This window comes from Meleagris gallopavo, chromosome 9 (genome assembly GCF_905368555.1).
Source record: "Meleagris gallopavo chromosome 9, MGAL_WU_HG_1.1, whole genome shotgun sequence".
NCBI lineage: Eukaryota > Metazoa > Chordata > Aves > Galliformes > Phasianidae > Meleagris > Meleagris gallopavo.
The window spans coordinates 15,291,789-15,315,156 of NC_139412.1; the positions used below are offsets into that span (position 1 = coordinate 15,291,789).

The 23,368-nt window shown below is 39.1% G+C and overlaps 1 protein-coding gene across 2 annotated transcripts in view; it reads left to right on the forward strand.

Annotated features, from left to right (window-relative positions):
- The window catches only part of TENM1 (teneurin transmembrane protein 1), a 232,556-nt gene that overhangs the window by 163,520 nt on the left and 45,668 nt on the right, over window positions 1-23,368 (forward strand). For both annotated transcript variants that reach the window (XM_031554696.2, XM_085230595.1), the window contains 5 exons: window positions 2,395-2,662; window positions 7,903-8,046; window positions 12,535-12,784; window positions 13,670-13,690; window positions 17,679-17,911. In XM_031554696.2, coding sequence (XP_031410556.2) covers window positions 2,395-2,662; window positions 7,903-8,046; window positions 12,535-12,784; window positions 13,670-13,690; window positions 17,679-17,911 — 916 coding nt within the window. The remainder of the gene's footprint in view (window positions 1-2,394; window positions 2,663-7,902; window positions 8,047-12,534; window positions 12,785-13,669; window positions 13,691-17,678; window positions 17,912-23,368) is intronic.

The window sequence follows — 23,368 nt, forward strand, 5'->3', positions numbered from 1 at the left end:
TGATTTATTATTGAAATCCCTATTTATTTATAGTAATGCACAAAACCATTCCTAGGTTACAGATGAACAGTACAACATCACCATACATCAGTGTGAGACATTCTACGTTCCTTAAGTGTTCCTTAAAGACTCCAAGGGATTTTTAATCTGTTCACGTCTTCTTTACAATGGCTTCTCCAGCGATATGTTACCTGCTTTTCTTTTCTATTATTCTTTTCAACATAGAGCACTTTTAATATGATCTTTTGGATTGTTTATATTTAAATATCTTTTATTCTTGAGTCTCTTTTAGAACCACTTTGTATTAATCTTGCCTTTAACTGCTCTTAATAAAGGTGATGTATGTAAAATGCCCCACAAGATACAGCAACTCCAGTTTTAGGTCATGTTAAACTAAACCCCACTGTTTTGTGTATATTGTTTGCGTGGAGTTCAGGCAGTAAAATCAGAGACAGATCTTGGTTCAGCCAGCTGATGACCATAGTCAAAATACATATTAAGTGAAGTAATGAACATGAATTAATAACCGATGTGCACCAGTAAGAAAAAATGGGTTACATTACTCCACACGAGGTCTTCCTGGTTGTTTTTAAAACAAAACAAAACAATGAGGTCCATAAAGATGCAGTCTACTCAGAGGGAACTTGGCCCCTGTCTATTTTTCAGCATTGGAGGGTCATTAGAGTGTCAACTTGTACAGTACTGGGAAAAGAGCAAAAAATAACCCAGAATAATGGGAGAAGGAGATACATTAGCATGTATTAATGCATGAATATTTCTTCCTGCTTTTCTATTAAAAATAAGAAGATGTCAGATGTATGACAGAGGGGGCAGCTGGGATGTCAGCAGGAAAGAAGGGGAACACTGCAAATCGGGATCAACAAAGGGAGCAGGATTTCCCTGGCAACACCGCGTTTCATATGTTGAAAGGACAAGTGCTGGCAGGCCTCCAGCTGTACTGCAGCAGTGCTGTGGCACTGATACTGTTGCAGTACATAAATAAGGATGTTGTGAAAGTGAGGAAATTCATTGTTAAACAAGAAAGATAGGAAAACAGGAATATAAACAAAACAGTTTGTATTTTTTCCGAACTCAGCTAATTTAAAATTGTGAGAGGCTGGCTTCTTGTTAATGAAATTCACTCAAATCACTGACCTTTTTAAGGTTTTCAGTATTAAGGTTTTCAGTGGCTTCTGAGTGACTGTGCTGGCATCCTTCAGGAGGCTGTTCCCCTCTCTTGCCTGTTCATAATCGCAGCCATTCCTACAAGAGCTCCTTTCTCTAGGAGATAGATAACAAGAACTGAATCCCTTGTAGCTCTGAGGCCTGCACCATTCAGAAGGTCGAGGCCAAGCTTCTCCATTTCCCACGCAAGCTGTCTTTGCAGTCCCTCTCATTGCTGAGGGCTTATCTTCACAGCAGCTGGGAAGCAATACCACTCCACATGGGCAGAGCCAGCTCTGATCCGAGTGATTCAGACGGCGTCACTGACAGCGGTGCTATGGGATGTGAGCTCTGTTGCACACCGTGGGGACTGACTCACCTGTTAGCGAGATGATGGATGCCCCGAATGTTTCATCTTCACTGCTGTGTGTCCCCAGTTAGCTTGTTAGATTTCTGATGCCCTGCCTTCTAACGCCGTGCCCCCTCTTGCTGGAGTTTAGCCCTACTGCAAGCACTGCTGCACAGAAGCTGGTTTGTCAGGAAAAGTTTTCCAGTTTCTTTGCTCTCCCCACATTAGAATTATTGCCTCCAAAACAGAATAGTGTCTTCAAATCATGATGTAATGTGTGAAGTGTGTGCATATTAAAATAAAATAGTAATTAAAAAAAAGCACTTTTTTGATTGTGTTTGAGTGTAGAATACTCATCAAGTACCCCGAATAATAAAGCCTAGGTAAAGCTATAACACTCATCCAGAGCATTATGAACTGTAGTGCTTATTACCAGGGAGCTAGCATTTGCTCCTCAGTAGGTAAACATGGAGAATTATAGGAAGAGGTTCTTTATCAAAATAGATGGACCACCGTCCAGTAAATTTTCAGTGTTGGAGAGACCGTGGATGCTCCATCCCTGGAGGTGTTCAAGACCAGGTTGGATGGGGCCTGGGCAACCTGGTCTAGTGCCAGATCTGGAGGTTGGTGGCCCTGCCTGTGGCAGGGGGTTGGAACTTGATGATCTTTGAGGTGCTTTCCAAGCCAAGCCATTCCATGATTCTGTGATTCTACACTGCATTGCTCAGATCAACACAGAAGAGATCAGTATTGTGATAACATCATGATTGTGAATTGTAAAGTAGCCTTCTGTTGTCATTGCAGATAAATAAATTGTGCATTTTTCTTAGCCATAGATATAAGGATGTTTTATGTCTTTTTTTTTTTTTTTTTTCTCCAAGGTGGTCCAGGAGGAGATCCCAATTCCTTCGAGTTTTGTGAAGCTGAGTTATCTCAGCAGTCGAACGCCGGGGTATAAAACTTTGCTGCGCGTTATTCTGACGCACACAGCCATCCCTTCTGGAATGACAAAAGTACATCTGATCATTGCTGTTGAGGGACGCCTGCTTCAGAAATGGTTTCCTGCTGCAGCCAATTTGGTCTACACATTTGCCTGGAATAAGACAGATATATATGGACAGAAGGTTTCTGGTCTGGCAGAAGCTATGGGTATGTAGAATCACCTTGGTATAAGTAAAAGCACTAACACGAGTGAAGCCCAGAAAATACAGCTTATACCTTTTGTAGCCACGTTTTCATTTATTTATTTATTTATTTATTAATCAAATGCCTCTTTGGCTAAAATGACTTGTAGTTTCCTAGGAATATTTATTTTCTTGTTCCTCCAATGTCATCTTTCTAATTTAATCAATTTGAAAATCCCCTTTTCCCTCTGAGAATGGCTATGTACTAACAGCATTATATTCAGCTGTCTTTGTTTTTTGAATGTTACTTTGAATATGACCTTTGGTGTGTCATTTTTTCTCTCATTTTTTGGCTGTGACATTTAAAATGTCATTTCCACTTAGGGTTTACAAAATTCTAACTTTCAGGCATTCTTTTTTCTACATTTTGTGTCTCTAACAGTTACAACCTCTTGATTTGTTGTTGGAAGGTATTTATAAGAAAATGATCACATTACAAAGGCTTTCTTTACCAAGCAGCTATTTTGAAAACTGCAACAGAAACGGTGTCTGTGAAAGTGCTATTTGTTTATCCAACATTCTTTGTTATGATTTTCATTATTTGATTTGTCTTGCTGTTTCTTTTAATTGATTCTGCGGTTCTGTTTATTCATGGACTAATCCTACAGACACTTTCTGTCAAGATTATTTATTTTATCAGCAAAGCTTAGAGCTGTGAATGAGTCCTATTCACTTCTTTAGTAGTTCTGGTTTGCTTTTTAAGTTGAGGGATAATAGCAAGAGGCATTGGCAGGAACAGGCTATATAGCAAGCATAGCAAGGGCTACATGAAGGCATCCATCCTCACAAGGAGCATGCCTCATTCTAGAGAGCAAAGTGCTAATCTGGGCAGCAGCCAGAAGCTTCGCTTAGGACCTGTCTTTTGTCTGTGCAGACTCTGCGCCTGCACGTTGGCCCATGCAAAGCCAAGAGGTGCCATCCAGGCTGCACTATCCCCAGCAGCTCCCAGCACTTCTCATACCTGACTCTCTTATCGCACGCTCCCAGGCAGGCTGCAAAGCAGCTGTGTGGATAGGAGATGGTGGAAAGGAGGACGATAGCACTTTCATTTCTGCTTGGAGAATGGTGCAGACGTAGCTGTTGGTGCCATAAAGGATTATGTTAGAAACAAAAATACTGACTATGACTTCATATCATGAGGTGTACATAGGAATATATCAGAAAACAAGGAGCTTATTCTAGGACAGCAATCCCACAGCCTATTTAAGCTGATAGAAGTACAGGCTGCTGCCAGAAGGAACGTTCCCGTGGTCCTTCCATCTCCCCTGGGCCACCACTCACATATATTTGATCATGAAATGAGCCAGATCGGGAACAAATTCAGCTGAAAACTGAAGCTACCAGAAAATAAGTGACAAATTTTCAGCTTCATTAGCTTTCTGATCTGCTATGAATGCCAGTGCTGAAGCACAGGTCTTCTCATTTCAGCTGAAGCTCACACATTACAATTGGCCTAAAGCAATCAAAGCTCCATCCTTAGCACAAGGCATCCTGAGCTGCTGCATTATCCCATCTGCCTCTGATCTACCACATCTGGCTCAAACCTGCAGAAGGGTGAACTGCTTTACTAAGGGAACAGTCAGGTGCTGGCACTAACACAGGAGAGCGCGTGGCAGGGAGCAGGAGCATCCTTTGTAGCTCATCTCATGAAACTCCACTGCTAGAGGTCAAATCTCGTCTCAGTCCAGACAGACAAATTCCTGCTAGTGTTTTGGAGTGAGGGAAGTTGTTAAATGGATTGCTGCTTTCACATATATATTTCTACTAGTCCATAAATAAAGCAAAATTCCAGCATGCCCTTTGGCAATCCCACTGGTAAGCAGGCAGGGGCAGAAGGGTGGCGAGGGCCTTTCTCTGGACTGTTTACATGTGCCCTGTACCAAGGCTCTGTCAATGCGTGGTAACACTAACCTTCTGGAGATGGAAATGTTCAGTATGCCAATTCCCTCTACATCATTTAAGAACCTTATTATGATCAAGTCCAGTACATGCCTGGATGTTTGGAAATCAAATACGTAACGTCTTATGAAATGGTGCTGTGGTTACACGTTCTCAAATTAGAAATAGATGAGTCTTATGTTTAAATATGAATAAGGCTCGCAAAATGGTGCAGGATAGCAACTTTTTAATCATTTAATTGGGGTGCAATTTTTTTTTATTTTGCTTACTTTTTAGTCATGCTTCCTGCAAAATAGGATCAAAAATCTTTAAGAGAACTGCTAGAATGCTTGTTAGATTATAATAAAGTTTTAATCTGTAGTACTCAGGGGCCTTTATCTGCATCTGTTATTATAAGTTCTGTCAAAATAATTTTCTCTGCCAGTGTATTACCAATATTTAATAATGCATTCTGTTCAGATTTTATTTTAATTAAATTAAATTGCAGCAGGTTGAAGTCCTGGAACTCAGGAATATAACCATCTGCATTTGGTTTTATAACTACCATAAACATCTTTATTCTTCTTTGAGGTCACTGACAGAAATTATCATGGAATTGTTTACAGGAAGGATGGCTTTGAGTACATTTCACCACAAAAATGTTTTGTTTAAATTTGTTGCGCAAATGTTAGTTGGTATTTATCTATTCCAGAAGTCTTTTTAATGAGAGACCACTTGCTTTTCTCCGAGTAGCAGCAGAGCTGATAAAATAGGATTTGTTCCTTTTGTTCTAAGTAAAAAAATATCATGTGAATGTTAACACCAAGCCTCCATGGTACAGTTTGCATGCTGCTGTAATTCAGCATAGGAAAAGGGAAGATCTCAATAGAAACATCAGTGAATCCTTTGATGTGGTCAGTCTCACACTGCGTCCCCTGCAGCGGGGACAAGCGATGCGCTACGACTTACTTACACTCCTGGATGCAAATATAAACTCTCAAGCAGACAAGTCCTAGGTCTCCTCCGTTTATTGTTCTACTTGTTACTTCTGTTGAGTTATATTCATTGTTCAAAGTAAGATGCTGATAAGTACAAATACTTCAGGAGAGGCTGAAGTAGAGGTTGCTGTTGTGCTTAATCATATCATAGGTTTTTATAAGTTTATTTTGGAACAGTAGCAGCAGCCCTGAAACTGTATATGCTGGGGCTAACAAATTATTCTTGATTCTTCTATATAATTGTGTGAAAATAATAGATTTTTGGTTCAGGTGATTTCAGTAAATCTTTTGAAATCCATTTTAAGACTGCAACTGCTCTTGCTGGCTGTTAGTGTCCAAAAAGATAGCGACTGCAATTCTTCTCCTTCGTGCAGTGAAATCTCAGTCACCTCATAAAAGAGTTATAAATGAAGTTGGCCAGAAAATAACACTCCACAATGAGGTTAAAAATGAGATTGTCATTTCATTTACAAAAACCACAGCATCTTTCAAAAGCTGCCAGACACAAATACTTACTTTTCAAGCACAGCCACTTGATTGCCTTTGTAATTTTTATGCTTCACCTTGATTATTTTACATGCAAAACAGTTGATAGGAAATTTTAATGTATGGAGCATTGGTGGCTCCATTTAGATGGCTTGGGACATCCTACATTAAGATCATTCCATTATTTCTTTTTGGAGCATAAACTGTCTGAAAAATTCTTAATGTATGCATAGAAACAGTTATGTAGACACACAAGTGAGTGCATGTCTTGGTGTTGCTGATGGAAAAGGACAAAAAGGCGGCTACACACTACCTGTGAGCAGGGAAACTTTTATGAAAGGGAATGATAGTCTCTAGAGGGTGCTTGACAGCTCAGAAACATCAGATGTAAGGGGGGAATAGCAGGTGCACTTTGCAGTGTTAGCTACAGCGATGTTAAGTGTGCCACCGTGGATCCATTGGCACAGATTCTCAGATGGTATGGATTGTTACGCCTCCCTTGACCTAAATATCAGCGTGGTACCTCACAGCAGCTGAAACTCTGTCCTGTGGGGGTCTGTAATGATTCACTTAGCTAGGCTGAGTGACTCTGCCTTATAGGTCTTCCGTTTTCTCAACTGTACACATCTGACCCAGGACTGGATGTGTTAAGTGCGTGAATGGGGCGAAGATGCTAACATGTAGGTGACAAGTGTGAGGTTGCTTCATAGGAAAAATCTACCCTTTGTCTTCTCCCTGGATTAACACCTAGAAAATAGTGTGTTTGGCTACTGAGCCTTAAAGGCTCATCCCAGCACAGGGGGTCAGTGGCCATTCTGGAAGAAGCTCCATACACACAGCTGGGCACACAGGCATGGACTCGCCTAGAAAGAGTGCAGGTTTTAGTCACAAGAGCTCCTGTAACTCAAAAATGGGAGAATACTGAAACCTGTAGTTTTAAACATCAGCAGTACTTAAGGAGATGTGATTTCTACAAGCCAGAGTTTAGCTACAAAACCAGGTTCTTTCTGCTAAAATAATGAAGCAGCTCTGGCAAGTGAAACTGATGTAAGGAACGGCTTTCCGCTTCCCATGAAACATTTATCTTACAAACAAAAATGCTCCCTACTAATCAAAATGTTATGATTGAATCCGATAATGGAATTTTGATGGTATTATAACTATGTATGGTTCAAGCAAAATGTACAGAGCTGCTAGATAGAAGAAGTGAGAGGACTGAAAATGTCAGAAAACTGTGTTTTTTAAATTATTTTTTATTTCATATTAAAATTTATTTGAAGACATTTTTATTTTGGAAAGGCTAAAATATGTCAGTATTTCCTACAGCAAGCATCTAGGATTTGTTGTCAGAATAGCATAATTTTCAGTTTGGAGGTCCATTTCTGTCTAACTGCAGTCCTTAGAGCAAGGTTATGTTAAAGAATGCTGCATTTCAAAAAAAAATCTAATTTCTGAGAATTTGGTACCAATGTTCTCACACCTAGCAAACAAACAAACAAACAAAGCCCCTTCATTGTGTTTTAATGTGGATTTTGTTTTTCTCTTTTGGCTACTGCTCAGATAATTAGCAGAAATAATAGTTGAAAAGATTAGTGTTCTTAAGACAACTATAACTGATAATACAAACATTTCTCTGCTTTGAAATGGTACTAACCATCATACCATTTCAGCCATAACTGAAATTCTTTAAAAGAAATACTACTTAACAGTAGCAATCAAGCAGAGGTAAATCTGTACTATCGTTACTTCACAGGTGAATATCAAAACCTGGAAAGAAAAATTACATAGTAGTTCACAGAGAAAAAAAAAATAGACTGATAGATCTTTAATTATTTGTTTGCAGTGTCAGTGGGATATGAATATGAGACATGTCCTGATTTTATTCTGTGGGAGAAAAGAACAGTAATTCTTCAAGGCTTTGAAGTGGATGCTTCAAATCTGGGAGGCTGGTCCATAAACAAACACCACGTATTAAATCCGCAAAGTGGTAAGTCGTTCCTTTATTAACTGGCCATGCAGAAGAAGAAAACAAATTCTAAAGGAATTAATTGTTCAGATATTCAGTATTCCTACTTAATCTTCTTTCCTTGAATGTGCACCCTCCTTTCTTGAGAAATGAACTGTAAATGCCATCTGAAAGGATATTTTAAATGTTCTGGCTCCCAGGTATTAAAGACTAATAATCTCTAACCAGTGATCACTACCACGTTTTGGTCATTTGCATGGGAAAAGGGCATGCTCATTTAGGTTCCTTTTCACACTGTTGGTAAGGAAGTATTACATTTTAGGTGAGTTTGTGTATGTTATATTCTCAGTGAAGTGAAGTAATTCATCCTACGACCAACCTTGATTAGCAGTATCTCTGGTGGCCACAGACATCGAGGGAGACAGAGCAGATGTGGAATCAGAACTTTTGAATGATAGGTGGTCGGTCCAATGTGCAGAGGCTTTTGTGGTTGCCCTCTTTGTGGAGAAGCACAGTAGGTTGCTCTTCAGGACAAGCAATCCAGCACCTTTTAAAGCACCAGAAAAATCCTGTAAATACTTTTGACGTCACGCTGTTAATGCTGCATGGAGATTCTTCAAACATGGAGACTTGAATCTATCTTATCATTGCTTTTATTTTATTCCTGCTTTTTTGCTTTGTTGTTTTGTTGGTTTTTTTTTACCCTCAACATCTGTAAAAAGGAATAAAACTATCAAAACAATAATTTAATACAAGTTATGCCAACCAGAGAAAATACAATTTTGCAGATAAACTGATATCTCGCTTTCCTTGGGAAACTTGGGGTCAGATTTCAGCTCATGGAAACCAACGTAGTACTGGATTCAGTCAAGTTGTCTCAATTTGCTCCAACTGGGAGTTTTTCCTCTGAAATCTATTTCCATCTGCAAACTTCTATAATGAAGATTCATGCACAGATGTATGGCTGTCAGGTTTTTACAAGTTCTGTTGTTGAATGCGCAACTAGAGTATAAATATTCCAAATACAAAAGGTCAGATTTAGTTTGTAAATAATTTGGATTTCTGTTTTGATTTAAAATAGTTTGACATTTTAAGCAGCAGTTCTTTCATACCCTGTGTTATTGGTTTGTATAGATTGTCTCTTTTAAATGCCAGCTATTGACATTTAACACAAAGAGAAATCTGACCTCAGTCAGCTCAGCCCCCAACTGTGTGCCCTATAGTCTCCTCCTTAGTGCCAATTTACCACTTGCATAGTTTAATTTCAAGACTAAATTGCTGGCACTAACTCCAGTTTATATGGCTATCTGCTAACTGCGGTGCTTCCTGCTGTAATTCACCCCTATAGTCACTAACGTTTTCAGATTTTGTAAAATATACAATAATAATGCAAACAGTGCTAAACCATTGCACTCCTGACTGTGGGATATACTGGGATGAATTGCTTGCTGGCCCCATCCCAGCTGTGTGACACAAGAAGCACCAGAGAGCAGCGACCTGTCAGCCACACAGCACCTCCTCTGAAATCATACAGGCTGTGCACACTGCCCCAGCTTCCCATAGCTGCTCCTCTTCCTCACGTGTTCCTGCAGCACTGGCCATGAAGAGGGCTGACGTCAGGGGGAAAGCATTGGACATCTTCATCTGCTGCTACTGAGACACATCTGGCAGGGTGTAAGCACGTGTGTGCAGTCGTGAGGAGCATGGAGCCCAGCCACGGCTCAGCTCTGTCATTGAGCATTCCTCTTCATTGTAGAGGCTTTGTCCGTGGCTCATACATATATGTAGGAACTGGAAAAGCAATTAGAACAGAAAAAAAAGATTTCTATATCATAGCTAGTACACTCTTAACAGCTGTTTGTAGGCTCCTATCGAAGCAACAAAACAAAATAGTCAACTGCATTACTCAGAAGATTAAAAATAACTAGTACAGTTCTGATCCTGAAACTAGCAGACTGCTCTTCCATTTCAGATATGTAAACTGTACTTATAATAAGGGCAAGATTCAGACTCAGAACTGTACAGTTCAGACCTATCTCCATACCACCATGAGTGAAACAGAAAGCGTGAGGAGCCTTCTCAAGTATGAAGATACTGAGAATTTCATTTGTAATTAAAGCATCCTTCTGTACATATGGAGAGCTACACTTCTGAGTAGCATGAAATTTATCCTGTTTTGAAACACTGCCACTGGATTAACTACAGAAATGACACTGAAAGATAACAAATGTTTTTCTAAAAATTCTCTACTGGAAATTGCAGTTTTGTCTTCAGACTAAACCCGTTTTGCTTAGTGAGTTAACTGGTCCAGAAGAGCTTACTTTTAAGTTCAGCCACTGAGCCTTGCTTCCAGCAGATCTGCTGCTGTTCATACTTAGAGACAAGGTAGCTGTGCTTCCCTCCCACTCACAAATCTATTCCTTTCAGAGATGTTACAAAATAAATCAAGTAGAATAGAGTAGTTGTGGAAACAAATAGATGCAATTATACAGGATTGCACTTCATAGCACAGCCTGAGCTTTGGAGGGACAAGCACTGACATGCAGAAACCATACCAATTAAAAACTGTGTTCTAGTGCCAATGTAAGTATCTTAAAAAGAAAGGAAAATATCTGATTCCTGCAGTGTAGATAGGAGAAATATGTATTCCAATATGCGGCTGTCTCAAGCTCAAGCTTTTTAAATGTGAGCATTTTTGCATCACATTGAGGATCACAGCCTCACCTCAGCCATCGTAAACTCTTGTTCTTCCACTTTTCTTCCCTCTGGTGCAGATAGTTGATCATTTACAATTCATGACGTGACCTAAGTTTGATGTTTAAACATTGGTCAGTTTGGAAGATCTTCAGGGCGTTTCTCATAATCTAGAAGAGAACACATACTGTAAATAGTGGTTCCTCTAGAGGGTCCTTGTAGAGGCACAGGTATCTCATGAATAGAAATAAATGTGCTATTAACTGATTTTTCAGAGTATTCTTTGAATTAGAATTTCCTTCTGATGGGCAGATGTATTGATTTACTTTTGAGGGGACTTTATGCTTTACGGTAATTCTAGCCCCGGCACAGCACAGCGCTGGCTAAAATTAAAGCAGCAACTCAAGAGCCTGCAATTAAGTACACGTTTACATGTATTGACAGCAAAACATTCCCGAGAGCCCTAATTATTTACTGGAATTTGTATGAGCCAGTTGAACGATTACCTTTACATTGTTAATTTCAGACAAAGGGCAGCATCTTCATTTAGCACTATTTCTGTCCAGTGCATAAGGGAGGGTATTGCCATTGTTTTGCTGGCATATTGCCGACATACCTTTTTCTGTTATAGCCAGAATAGCCAGCGTTCAAATAAACACGTGCATTCTGTCCTTTATTGTTCTGAATTTTATTGTATTTTAATAGAATTCTTTTTCAAAACATCTATGGCAACACACAGTAAGTTTTAATTGGACTTAACTGCAAGACGTAGAAGAATTTAAGAAAAGCAGGTAGAGGGAGCACACACACAGGAAAACACTGAGGAGGTTTTGTGTCCTTACTGCAGTCTCTCGTTTCCTGGTGTATCAGTGAGATTCCTCCAGAAAGTACATTCCCTTGGGTTTATTCCTTTAATTATGCCACTCTGTTCTTTATGAAGTAGGGCTCTCTCAGGGAAATAGGAAATTTTTAAGAATAGCTATCTTTCGCTCAGAAACAGCCAACATTTTGCAGTCGTATGTCATTGAATATGTCACTCTTTATGTTATTTGAAAATAAGTGCTGCAAATATCTACTTGAGAAAATAATTGTAGCGGGTCTGGTACTTGCCAACGTAGTGATCAGGAAAATTCAACACCATATGCTGCAGAGCAGTGCTGAAATAACTGATCCTCCGACAAGTTGTTCTGAACTTTATGGCAGAACATAACACACTCCTGTTGGTAAGAAATGTGTCGGTGCCGCGGTGCTGTGACCCCGAGCTTGGCTCTGCTGCACGCCACACCATTTTTATATACCATGAAGGACTGGCATTTAAATGTGAATATTGATTTTGTACTGCCACTCAGTGCTCCTTTGTGAAAAATGCATAGTCGTCCCATTAATCTCCTTTAATTAAATATTCAAACTGCCTCAGAAATTCCTCTGCTACCTAATAAAAATTTATGAATAAAATGAATATTAAAGTAGTAATCCCTGAGAAATCGGATAGCACTGCAATTAACAGTCAATTTGTTAGAGCATTAACCAACCATGAGCTCTCCTCATGATGTTGGCTTTTAAAATAGCCACTAACCACTAATCGACAAAATGGTGATGGCGAAGCCTGGGACTGAGCAAAATCAGAGGAGGTTCATGGAGCCCCGTGATGAAGTTTTCACAGATCTGATGTCTGTTGCTATTTTGCTGGTCTGCTTTTCCCTAGGATTTCAAAATACCAGACTGCAGAACAGTTCAAGCGCTCTATATCTGCTTTGTTTGTTTGTTTGTTTGTTTTCTCTTGTTTTCTCACATCCCCTCCCACCTTCTGCCTAGGAATTGTACACAAAGGAAATGGTGAAAACATGTTCATTTCCCAGCAGCCACCGGTCATTTCCACTGTGATGGGCAATGGACACCAGAGGAGTGTCTCCTGCTCCAACTGCAATGGTCTTGCACTCAACAGCAAACTCTTTGCCCCAGTTGCTCTGACTTCTGGGCCTGATGGGAGTGTGTATATTGGAGACTTCAATTTTGTCAGACGGATCTTTCCCTCTGGAAACTCTATTGGCATATTAGAGTTGAGGTAAAAAGAGATTAGCTCTGGCTTGTGTCCCTATCCTGGCTGTGATACGCCTATGAAAACTACAGCGAGACTTTGTCCTTTTTGATTTAAAGACACAGCTGCATTTAGCTGTCTCCTGAGCACGCATCTCATTGACAGTGAAACTCAGTCATCAGAAAACTTATGCATTCTTTAAAATCATAAGTTAAAAAAGGGCATTGTAAGTGGCCTTTAGAATGGGGTTTGCATAATGAATTTCTACAAAGTGCAGAGTTAATAGAGCTGTTCTTTCTTCTCATGGGGATTCTCATGCAATTATTTCCTCCCCCAGAAAGTTTAGAAATTTCAGGAAGCTTTTTTTTTCCTTTTCTTTAAGACTCACTCCCACCACCACTCAATAGCAGATATGCATAGTGCCTGATCTATAGGTCTGATATACCTGCCATGGCTGAAATTAATGCAATTAAATCATTCTTCACAAATAACAGGATGTGGCTGGGTTTAAGCAGCTGAGCGAGATTGGCACTGCAGACCAATGTGTTTCAGGCAGGACCACTTGACTGTATTAATGACTCCTGATTTGGAGATGTGGATGTGGAGAAAGGCAGGAAAGATTCTGGACACTGATCCACTAAAATGCTCTTACTTAGAAGACACAAATCTAACTATCTAGCCTTGCAGGTGATGTAATTGTGAGCTGGTTGTTCAGAATGAACTTGAAAATGTGCGGGTGGTGGGTGGCAGAAGGGAAACATATTTTGAGAGGAAGAAGTGATACTGAATGCCAGGATAAACAGTGTTTTGTTATTGCTGTACAGCAGTCAGATAAAAAGTAGAGCTTTTCTGGAGAATTAATATTTCTTGTCTTTTTTTTTTTTTTAAACCTGAACCGGACTGTCTGACTAGGAATAGAGACACAAGGCACAGGTGAGTAAAACATGGTAATGCAAATATGTGAACCACGTTCAAGGAAATACCCTTAGAAAAGTCCTGATTTGTAGACATCCTGATATAGAGAAACTCTAAATTTAATAAATGTAAATGCTAATCAAATTCACATTTAAGGTCGTTTGATTTTTTTTCCCTTTGAAGGAGCAAATCAGTTGATTTTGTCAACTAATTGGTCCTAAAATCAATTGATGACCAAGCAGAGATGGAGAAGTTTGAACCTGCAAGCTGGGATGCTGTCTAGGGCTGTCATACAGTTTTCATGTTATGCTTGTATGATCATAGATAAAGCTAGACAAGCAAACTGGGGTTTTACCAGTGAAGAAATAAATAAAGGCTTCAGAGTCCCACAAGAACTCATGCTTTAGAGGTTCTAGCATACCTGAGCTTTAAAAGCTGCCATAGTTACAAGGTGTGCACCGAGAACAAGGCAGTACCAAAGCACGTCGCATCTCCAACCTTGCCTCCTCCAGCTCCAGCAAGTTACTTCTCCCATTTCTATGTAACATTTTGACATTGCAATGTAAAGTCTCTTTTCTTTCTTTTTTTTTTTTTTTTTTTTTAAAGAATTAATGTTGAAATGTTGGAAACGAGACTTCTGTAACATACAGTAAGGTGTTACAGTCCACCTGCAAAAGCGGCATTGCAGACTAGGAAGAGAGAACGAGGCACCGAGACACTGTGTACCCTTAGGAGCAAACGTCAGGGATTTCAGTACATGAGATAAATAAACACTGAGGCTGATGACTGCATGGCATAGCAGGAAGTGCTGCGTGGACTGAGTGTATGTTTTGCAGACTGAAAGCACTGATCAGAATTAATTGATGTAGCCGCTAGAATGCTATTGAATACTATAGATTATTTGCCAGCCTGCTTGTAGATGATGTCATATTTCATATATTTTACAATAAAAGGTTAATAAAAATGAAAAATTCCTAGCTTATAAGTGCAAGGTTTTTATATTTTAGCCGAAGGGTCATTTCCATTTGCCTTTATGCTAAACTGATCAGTATCTTTGTACACTGATGAAAGGAAGTAAATTGAATGTACTTATTCTATAGTGCATTCAGACCTTCAATCAGGTTTTTAATTTGGGGGTTTCTTTGGAAAGTAGAGTTTTTTAAATACTTCTCATTAGAACAGGTTTTTGTTGTTTTTTTTTTTCCTGAGAAGAGCTTAAGCCTTAATTAAATCAAGTTGTGAGAATGCACAAGTACCACAGCCCTATTAATTACAGTAATAATTATTTCTATCCATATCCTGTCCAAGTGAAATCTGAGGAAGATCTGAGGAAGTAAATTGAAGTTATTGTAGTCCTTGAGGTTATGGAGGAGCACTCATCAGTCCCAGTGTATGCTGTTCTGTTCAGGCTTTAATGGCCACGGTGAGGATGACTATAGGGGCATTCATTTCTTGGACATTTCTGTGATATCCACATACCTGGGAGAAACAACTGAATTTTGTCATAGGCTTGTGAAAGTCCCAGAAGGAAAAGGCTTAACAACCAAGTTCTCCACACAATCTCTAGTCTGCACAAAGGAGAGAAAAAGAAGTTTTTGCCAGAACAAAGAAAACACCATGTAAAAAAGGGTAGTGCTGGGAGACTAGGAGACAGAGAAGAGACAGTTCTTGGTTTAAAAGACTGTTTAAAAACAATTCATCCTGTTCAGTTTTCTGAACTTTGTCATCAAACTTTTAATAAGATCTAACCAAGGTGTTTGGTAACTGGTCAAATGGAAACCAGGCTTTGAGGTAACAGGGGTGAACTGTACCACAGGATATAATCACTGTTCTGGAAAAATGAATCATGAATCCTAGACTATTTTATGTTGGTTTTGATAGACTAATTTAAATAAGCTTGCATTTAGGTTTAACTGCAAACTTCTGCAAAGATAAGGAGTGTTTGATTTTGTTCCATTTTTTGCTAATATTCTTTAAATTTAAACATTTTAGTATTCAAGGCTTTGAGCATAGATAACATCAAGAGTTTTCTAACAGCCGGCCTATTAAATGTAATGACGAGGATGATAGAAAATGTGTCTACAAGGAGGGTATATAATGACTCCTGGCTCTCTGTAGTTTCTACATGATGGAGAATATGTTTATTTAACATCTAGAATTCTCCTTGCAATATTTTCGTCAGCAATATTTTATTAAAAAGTCATTTTTTAGCTGGCCGGGCTCTTCTGAGCTTACTCCTGAGAGCACAAATGGTTCTCAAATGTTTTTAACAAATAATTTTATAATAATGATGATGTGTAATTCAACATTAACTACCTTTAGCTGCATCCAGTTACTTGTTTTTCATGATGCTTTGGTTATCTCCTATTCCCCATATTTCCTTGAATTGGGTTTCACATCTGTTCCACGGATGTGGGAATGTCTCATTCCTTCCACTTCCCCCTTCTGTCTTTTGTAGAAGCTTATGACTAAGGTCAGCATTAAGCTACTCTAGCTGATGACTCAGAGGTGTTGAGTAGTTTCTGTCCCTCTTTGAATGGAAAATGAGAAATGAAATAGGCCCAAGCTCCATCACATTTATCACAGTTACAGCATTGGCCTAATTGCTAATAAATCAAATAAAGATTTCAACTGATTGTCTGTTAGGGGACAAGCAAAAGCTTCATTTTTAAAGAGGCTACAGCAACCCCGAATCTGGACAGTAAAGTAAGTCAGCATCATTTCAGACATTATGTGGCTGTCCTGGGATCTCTACCAGTTCTTCAGCTCTGTTTTGTCTGGATTCTGCCTGTCCTGATTTGTCGTGGCACAGAAAACTGGGCTAGGCAAAGCACACTGCCAAAGCCCCTATGAACAAAACTGACAAAGCTCAGAGAGCTCATTTCTTAACTTAGTTGCAGAAATCCTAGGTGCTAGCAGCATTTTATTAAGATTATTAAGGTTTGACTATCTTCTAATCTGCATAGCAATCTCTAAGAGTGTTTATTTAGAACAGCTGCATGAAGAGTGACAGGAGCACCATGTCTCATACAGGCAGCAGTCAGCCATCGCCTCCTTAGGTGAAACTCAACAGCAGTAAAATACTGCCTGAGACCTGAACAACACACCAAGTTTTGGCCACCCCTCAGCCTCTGCCCAGCTCCTCCATTTTCAGTAATGGTCTGAGTGATCTGAAGGATGTACACCCATCCAGGGTCTGTTTTATCATCAGCACTACAGTGCAGTCTCACCAGGTTTGAGCCCAGGCAATTTCCTCAAAGGGGAAATTAACTTTGCACTCAAAACGAAGCAAAAAGTCATACTCGATAGTAAGATGAAGCCCAGTTTTTCTGATTGGAATTTATAATCCTCACCATTTAATTAACGTATGTAAATATTTTTTTAAATAGCATTTTATAAGCTCAATAAGGCACTTTGGTGCATGAATTATGGTGTATTAATTCATGCCTAGTTGCACTGACAGTGCTTGGCCTTCTGCCTCGCTCCTGACAATACAGTCGGCATGAATTAAGGTGCCATATTTCATACCTTCATATTTGCTAAGGTTTAGAAACGGATAAAAATAACCAAGAGTGAATAGTAGTACCCATGCAGAGCAATCTGTGATTCATTTTGCTGCAAGTCAGATGTGTTTTCAATGCCAAGAGTGCGAAAACAGAAAAGGTATAGAAAAAAAAATGACCTTGCTTTTGAAAGTAATAATTATTAAGTAAGCTGAAGTCACTTCAGTTAGCTTTACACTGGGTCTTTTGGTCCTCATGGCCACGCCACACCAACTCCAGCAGTACTGCTGTGGGTGAGCTCGCTATCCAGGACACCAACCAGGATGGGCAGGCTCTACAGCTGCTTCTACAGCGGTGCTTGGATGAGCTGCATGATAGCTGGTCTCACTTATAATTCTCATCTCCAATTCACAGCGGAATTAAATAGGAGTATATAAGCTTTAGGCTACCATGAACAAAAATTAATAGGAAAAAATAATAATTTTGTTGTTCTTCTTTTCTAGTACAAGTCCCGCACATAAATATTACTTGGCTGTTGACCCAGTGTCAGAATCCCTTTACTTGTCAGATACCAATACCAGAAGAGTTTACAAAGCAAAATCACTCACTGAAACAAAGGACCTGGCCAAAAACGTGGACGTGGTGGCAGGAACAGGTGATCAGTGCCTCCCATTTGACCAGAGTCACTGTGGAGATGGTGGGAAGGCATCAGAGGCATCTCTCAACAGCCCAAGAGGTAAGAAAAGAGCATGTCTGAAGTATGTGGTGGGCAGCTGTTATTTCCCTACATTCAGCAACATCAGAGGTGAATGTTGGTGGTATGGAAGCAAAGGCAGAAGCTTCCCATCAATATTCCATTACATTTTGTTGCCATGAGACAGATGGCAGGAGGGGGGCAGTCACGCAGAATGGCATCTGACATAGAAGGGTGTATGAAACAAAGCTGTGGAATTGAATTTCTCCATGCAGAAAAAAATGGCACCCACTGACATTCATCAACACTTGCTGAATGTTGATGGAGACCAATCAGTGGATGTGAGCACACTGAGGGCTGGGTGGTGGTTTTAGCAGTGGTGACAGTGACAGTGGGGCACTTCCACTTATGAGCACAGCACGTACGCTCCTGTTCATCACTGGTGGAAATGCACAGATATTGGTAGTGACTATGTTGATAAGGAGTGCTTTGTAGCTGGGAATTTGCTTTATCAAATAGTGTAATTATACTCTTCATATCTGTTGTAGCTTCAGTGAAAATAAAGAGGAGGCATTACTTTCAGATAAATAATTTATACTATGGGAGAGGTGATTCATTGGAACATGTTTATTCCAGATCATTTTGGGTACCCTATCCCTAGAATTTTTCAAGACCAGGTTGGTGGGGGCTTTGAGTAGCCTAATCTAGTGCGAAATGTCCCTGCCACCTATGGCACAGTTGGATCACAGTTTGATGCTCTTTAAAGTACCTTTCAACCCACATCCCACAGTTCTGTCATTCTACTTACTCCTTCCTTGCTTGTTACACTCCTATTTAAGTACCTTTCTATTGCAGGGTGGCAGCATTTAATCATATTTTACTTCTAAGCAAATAGTATTGTTGTATTTTTTCTGTTTTGTTTTTTTATACAATCAGGTGACTCTGGTTAGTGGGGCTTACTTATACATTTCAAGTCAGGGCTTTTTAAATCAAACAGACAATAGGATCAAGTACACTGAGTAATCCAGTTTGTCCTTCCCCATTAGATGCACTTTCTAAAATAGGAGCTCCACATGAAGGGGGCATTTTGCTGCAGCCATTCTTTCAGAGTTCATTCTGTATTGTCACAGGCAAAATGCACCTGATGCCTTGAATCTCCACTAGTGGCATAATTAATCACCCCACAAGCTACATTAAAACTGCAGTTTGCATTAGAATTGAGATAGAGGGTCTGGATTTGGTCGTCTAAACAAGCTGATCAACCTCAGCTCCTGCTGAGATCCCTGGAACAGAGGATAAGCAGCAGCTCTGATGGCAGAGCCTGTAAGCGGGCTTTTAGCAAGCTCCCCCTGCAGCACACCACAGCTCCTAATGACTAGCTCTGAGGAATTATTTTTCTTGAGCTAATAAAGGAAAGCTTGTGTATCAGTAGGAAATTAGAATGTATGTACAGACAAACATTTCTAGGGCAAGCAAATAATCCTGTTTTAAGGCTTAGCAAGTGACACATTTTAATTATAGATAGAGCAACTTCAACATGTCTTTAATGATGGAAGTTAAGTGTGAGACGAGAACAAATAAATGTTAATCTTCTGGCAGCTAATTAATGCTATGAATCAATTCTAAAAATAGTTGAGAAGAAAGGTTTTCGCATCCTTTAGCAGGAAAATAATCAATGTATTGTTCTTGGTTACAATTGATTATATCTAATTACAATACAATTCATTGTTTCATTGTACCTTCTTGCCAGCCAGTATCTTGGTGAGAATTTGTAATATATCTACTTATAAAAATATGCATGCATAGCTGTTTTCCTCAACAGGTTCTAGTCATAAAGACAGTAAGAGGAATAAAAAGTATAATTCATAAGTGCTGGGGCAGACAGCAAAAAGTAAAAAATTAACCATAAACAGACAATGGCTCAGACATTGGCAAATTCAGGTAATGGCTCCCAGCTGATGTACACATTTAAATGATGTCAGCTTAAATTGAAATTGTTTTCTATGTTTTCTATTTCATTTTCTATGCTCTGGGTTTTGTATTTCCATTTGAAGTCATTATGGAGTGTCACATTCCCCTTCTTGTGCAGGGGATCACGCAACATCAACCCACAGTCACCAGCACAGTGCAAAGTGTTAGCTGTGCATTATCATGATGGCTTTATGAGTGCATGTCCTTGTTTTCCACTACACAAAGACGCTGAAAAATCTCAGAAGCAATAGAAAGTACTTGCCTGGTGCCCACTTTTTAGTATTTATGAAAAAAACTGAAAGACTTACGTAGCTAAGTAAAATTTAATGAATATTTTGGTTTGTCAATGGAATCATGAGTAAGTTAGAAGATGTTACCTTTCTACTAAAATTAATTCAAAATGTAATTGTATATATTTTTTCTAGAAGACAGGACTCATTGACAGAGGTGTTGGTGAGCCCAGAGATTCAGCAGCATCTTTTCCACATTTAAAAATATTTGAACAAAAAGCAATATAATGTTATGTAGTATTCGACCACAGAACCAAATGAATTACTTTAATTTTTCATCAACAGCGAGATTTTTTACAGTCCAAAAATTTGTACCTTATCACATAGATAAAGACAGAGTAATAGAAAAGGATATTAAGTATATTTAAATGCATTACTTGACGAGACAAGATATACATTTATTATTAGGCTGGTGTAGAACTTCCTTCTGGCTCCAGTTAGTCTACCTGCCTTGCTTTTGCTCTGAATGTTCCCTTTTTCTGCAATAAATAAAGTACTTTTGCCTAGTAGAAAGGTAGTATCTAGTAGTTTAGTGGCTGACCTTGGTTAGTTACATCTCAGAAGCTGTATTCTCATTTCTGCTACTGACTGGTTGCAACTTTGAATAGAACCTTATCTATATGACTTGGTTTATCCACTTCTAAAATTGATAAGAAATAACTATTGTGTAATACTGTCGTGAAATTTAATCCTGTTTGGTAACATCTTCAGAAGTATGGAAGTGAGTGGAAATTCATATACACTTATTTACTTCTCTGAAGGAATATTGCTAAAAATACTAGTTTAACTATTTTGAACTCGGGTTTTTCTACTTCAGTGAGCATAGAGGTAGGGTGTTTTCTTTGTTGTTCTGGTTTTCTGTTCAGTTTTGGAGAGTCCTGAATAATTATTTGACAACTTCAGGCCTTCGTTGGCTTTTGTTTCTAATTATCTGGCATGGCTGACTTTGCCACGTGACCAGGAACTGAATGTCAGACAGTAAAACATCATGGTCACACTAGTCGGTGATGATTTGATCATTCCCCAGCTGTCATTTCTCAGCTGACAAACGTGTGGGGCTTTATTCAGTCTGTTCCCACTTCTGCACAAAGAACTGGAGATGGGGTCTTTTGAATATTAATCTTGCACAATTGTGTGTTGGAGCTGACTTTGAAAGATGTTTTCAAACATGCATGGGTGATGTAGTTGAAACTTGAACTTCAATATATTATTTTTACTGCAACTTTCTTTAATTCTATATAGAACTCAGACTAATGAGTCATGTAATAGATGACCAAGTACTTAAGCAAAATGTGAAATGGTACAAGGTGGGGACATAAAGTAAGATATGTGACAAGCTGAACACATTTATTATACAAAAAGATATTGAAAATGAAGTAGTAACTACACAAGATATTAATCACTGACTCAATTCTAATAGCTTGAACTTTACTAAGCAACGAATTTTAATTTTGGGGTGGGAATTCTGTTTGGTAGCTTGGGTTATTTTTTGATTAAAAAGTATTTATGGCATATCTAGTCACCAACGCTGGAACATTTAAACTGTCCTGAGTAATATTTATAATAGGGCACTAAGGAATAGCCTCCTGATTTTACTAGATTAGTCACTAAATTTTGGAGCAGTAAGCACTAAAATTAATAGCAATACCGAAGAGTTGTCTACTTAACACTGCAAAGGCAATTTCTATGTCGAAGGCATTAGATACTTACCATTAACCCTCTGAAACCAATGGGCTTTGCACATGTAAATAGGTTTGACTTTCCAGGCTTAAATGACAGAGGCGGTGAAAGGCTGAGACAATCAAGTTACCAGTTTTTTGCTGAGATGGTATTTCCGCATCAGTATACCAAGAAAAGTGGTTTAGATTAACATCTGATTTGAATTACTGTGTGTTTTGAGACAGTCTCAGAACGTGCACGCAGGACAACTAGCATGGGAGAGCAAACTAAGTACCTTATGTTGAACCAGCAAGTCCCTCCAATGACTGAACAGTAAGTTACCAAGATGACTTACAATGTTTGGGAGCACAAGCACTGAATCCAAAGAATTAACCATCTTAGCATCTGCAGTGCATGGTTTTTGACTGCTGGGTCCAGACCAGACTTTGGGACTGTAAGACAGGGGGTCACATCTGTGCTATGTGGAGAATCGCTGCTGCAGAAGAAATTGAGAACTGCACACAGGATTCAGCCTACCTGAATATAGTGACCCCAAAGCAGGCAGCAGGGAAAAGTAGAAGGCTGGAGTAAGTTTTAAAGTCCATGCATAAAAATAAGCATTCCACTCAGGCACATGACCATGCAGCACAAATGAAAGCTTAAATTAAAAATCAGTTCTGCAGCTTAGTTTTATGCATTTTGCTTGAAGTTATTTTTGTAAGGAAATACTACTAAAAGAATCATGGCTTTGAAAATGTGTTCACTCCAGTAGCTTACATCCTGAAATAATCAGTCTTCTTGCTCACCATCTGCAGCACTTCTTGCTAAAGTAAATAAAGCTGCAAGAACAACTGCTCAGATTAAACCTTTACATTTGTCAAATCACAATAGGCCATTTAGGACCTGATCCTGCTCAGCTGGAGATTCCCCTTTGCTCCAGTAGAATGCAGACCAAATTCCTAATCTACTCTTTCATGAAAATAGGATTCCTTCATAGTTAATCTCTTGTTCATTCATCAATCTTTACCATTTTATAAATTCACAGCAGCTTTTGAAACCTTTCACGCAATTCAAAAAGAAAAGCGGAATGTTTCAGCAGCAACTTGTAAAGAATAAACCAAGTTGCAGCTTGAAATCATCATATGTGCATCAGTAGTACAAAATTCATCTCATGCCATTTTTGATTCAGCAAAATGTATTATTTTTCTTCAGCAGCCTTGGTTACCTATGATTTCAGAGGCCTGCAGAAGTGAATTTTTTGGGAAAGTGTATTTTCCTAAACTTGCTCCAGCCTTCGTTTGAATGCATTAGTTGTTCATCTTTATGCAAACCACTGTCAGCAGAAAGCGTGACCCCAGCCATCATGACTCTGACTAAAGCAGGACATTCTGGATTCAATAGTTAAAAATGCTGTTTGCTTCAGCTCTGCTGCTCCACATCTCCAAAGAGAACAGCAGTGAAGTGCAAGTATTGAAGTCCTGTTCCAGCTGACAAAGAATTGTTAATTTCGCTGCTAGTACTAAGACAGTAATGAAGTAAAGATGACAAAGATCACAAAGCACCAGACTGCAAATCATTT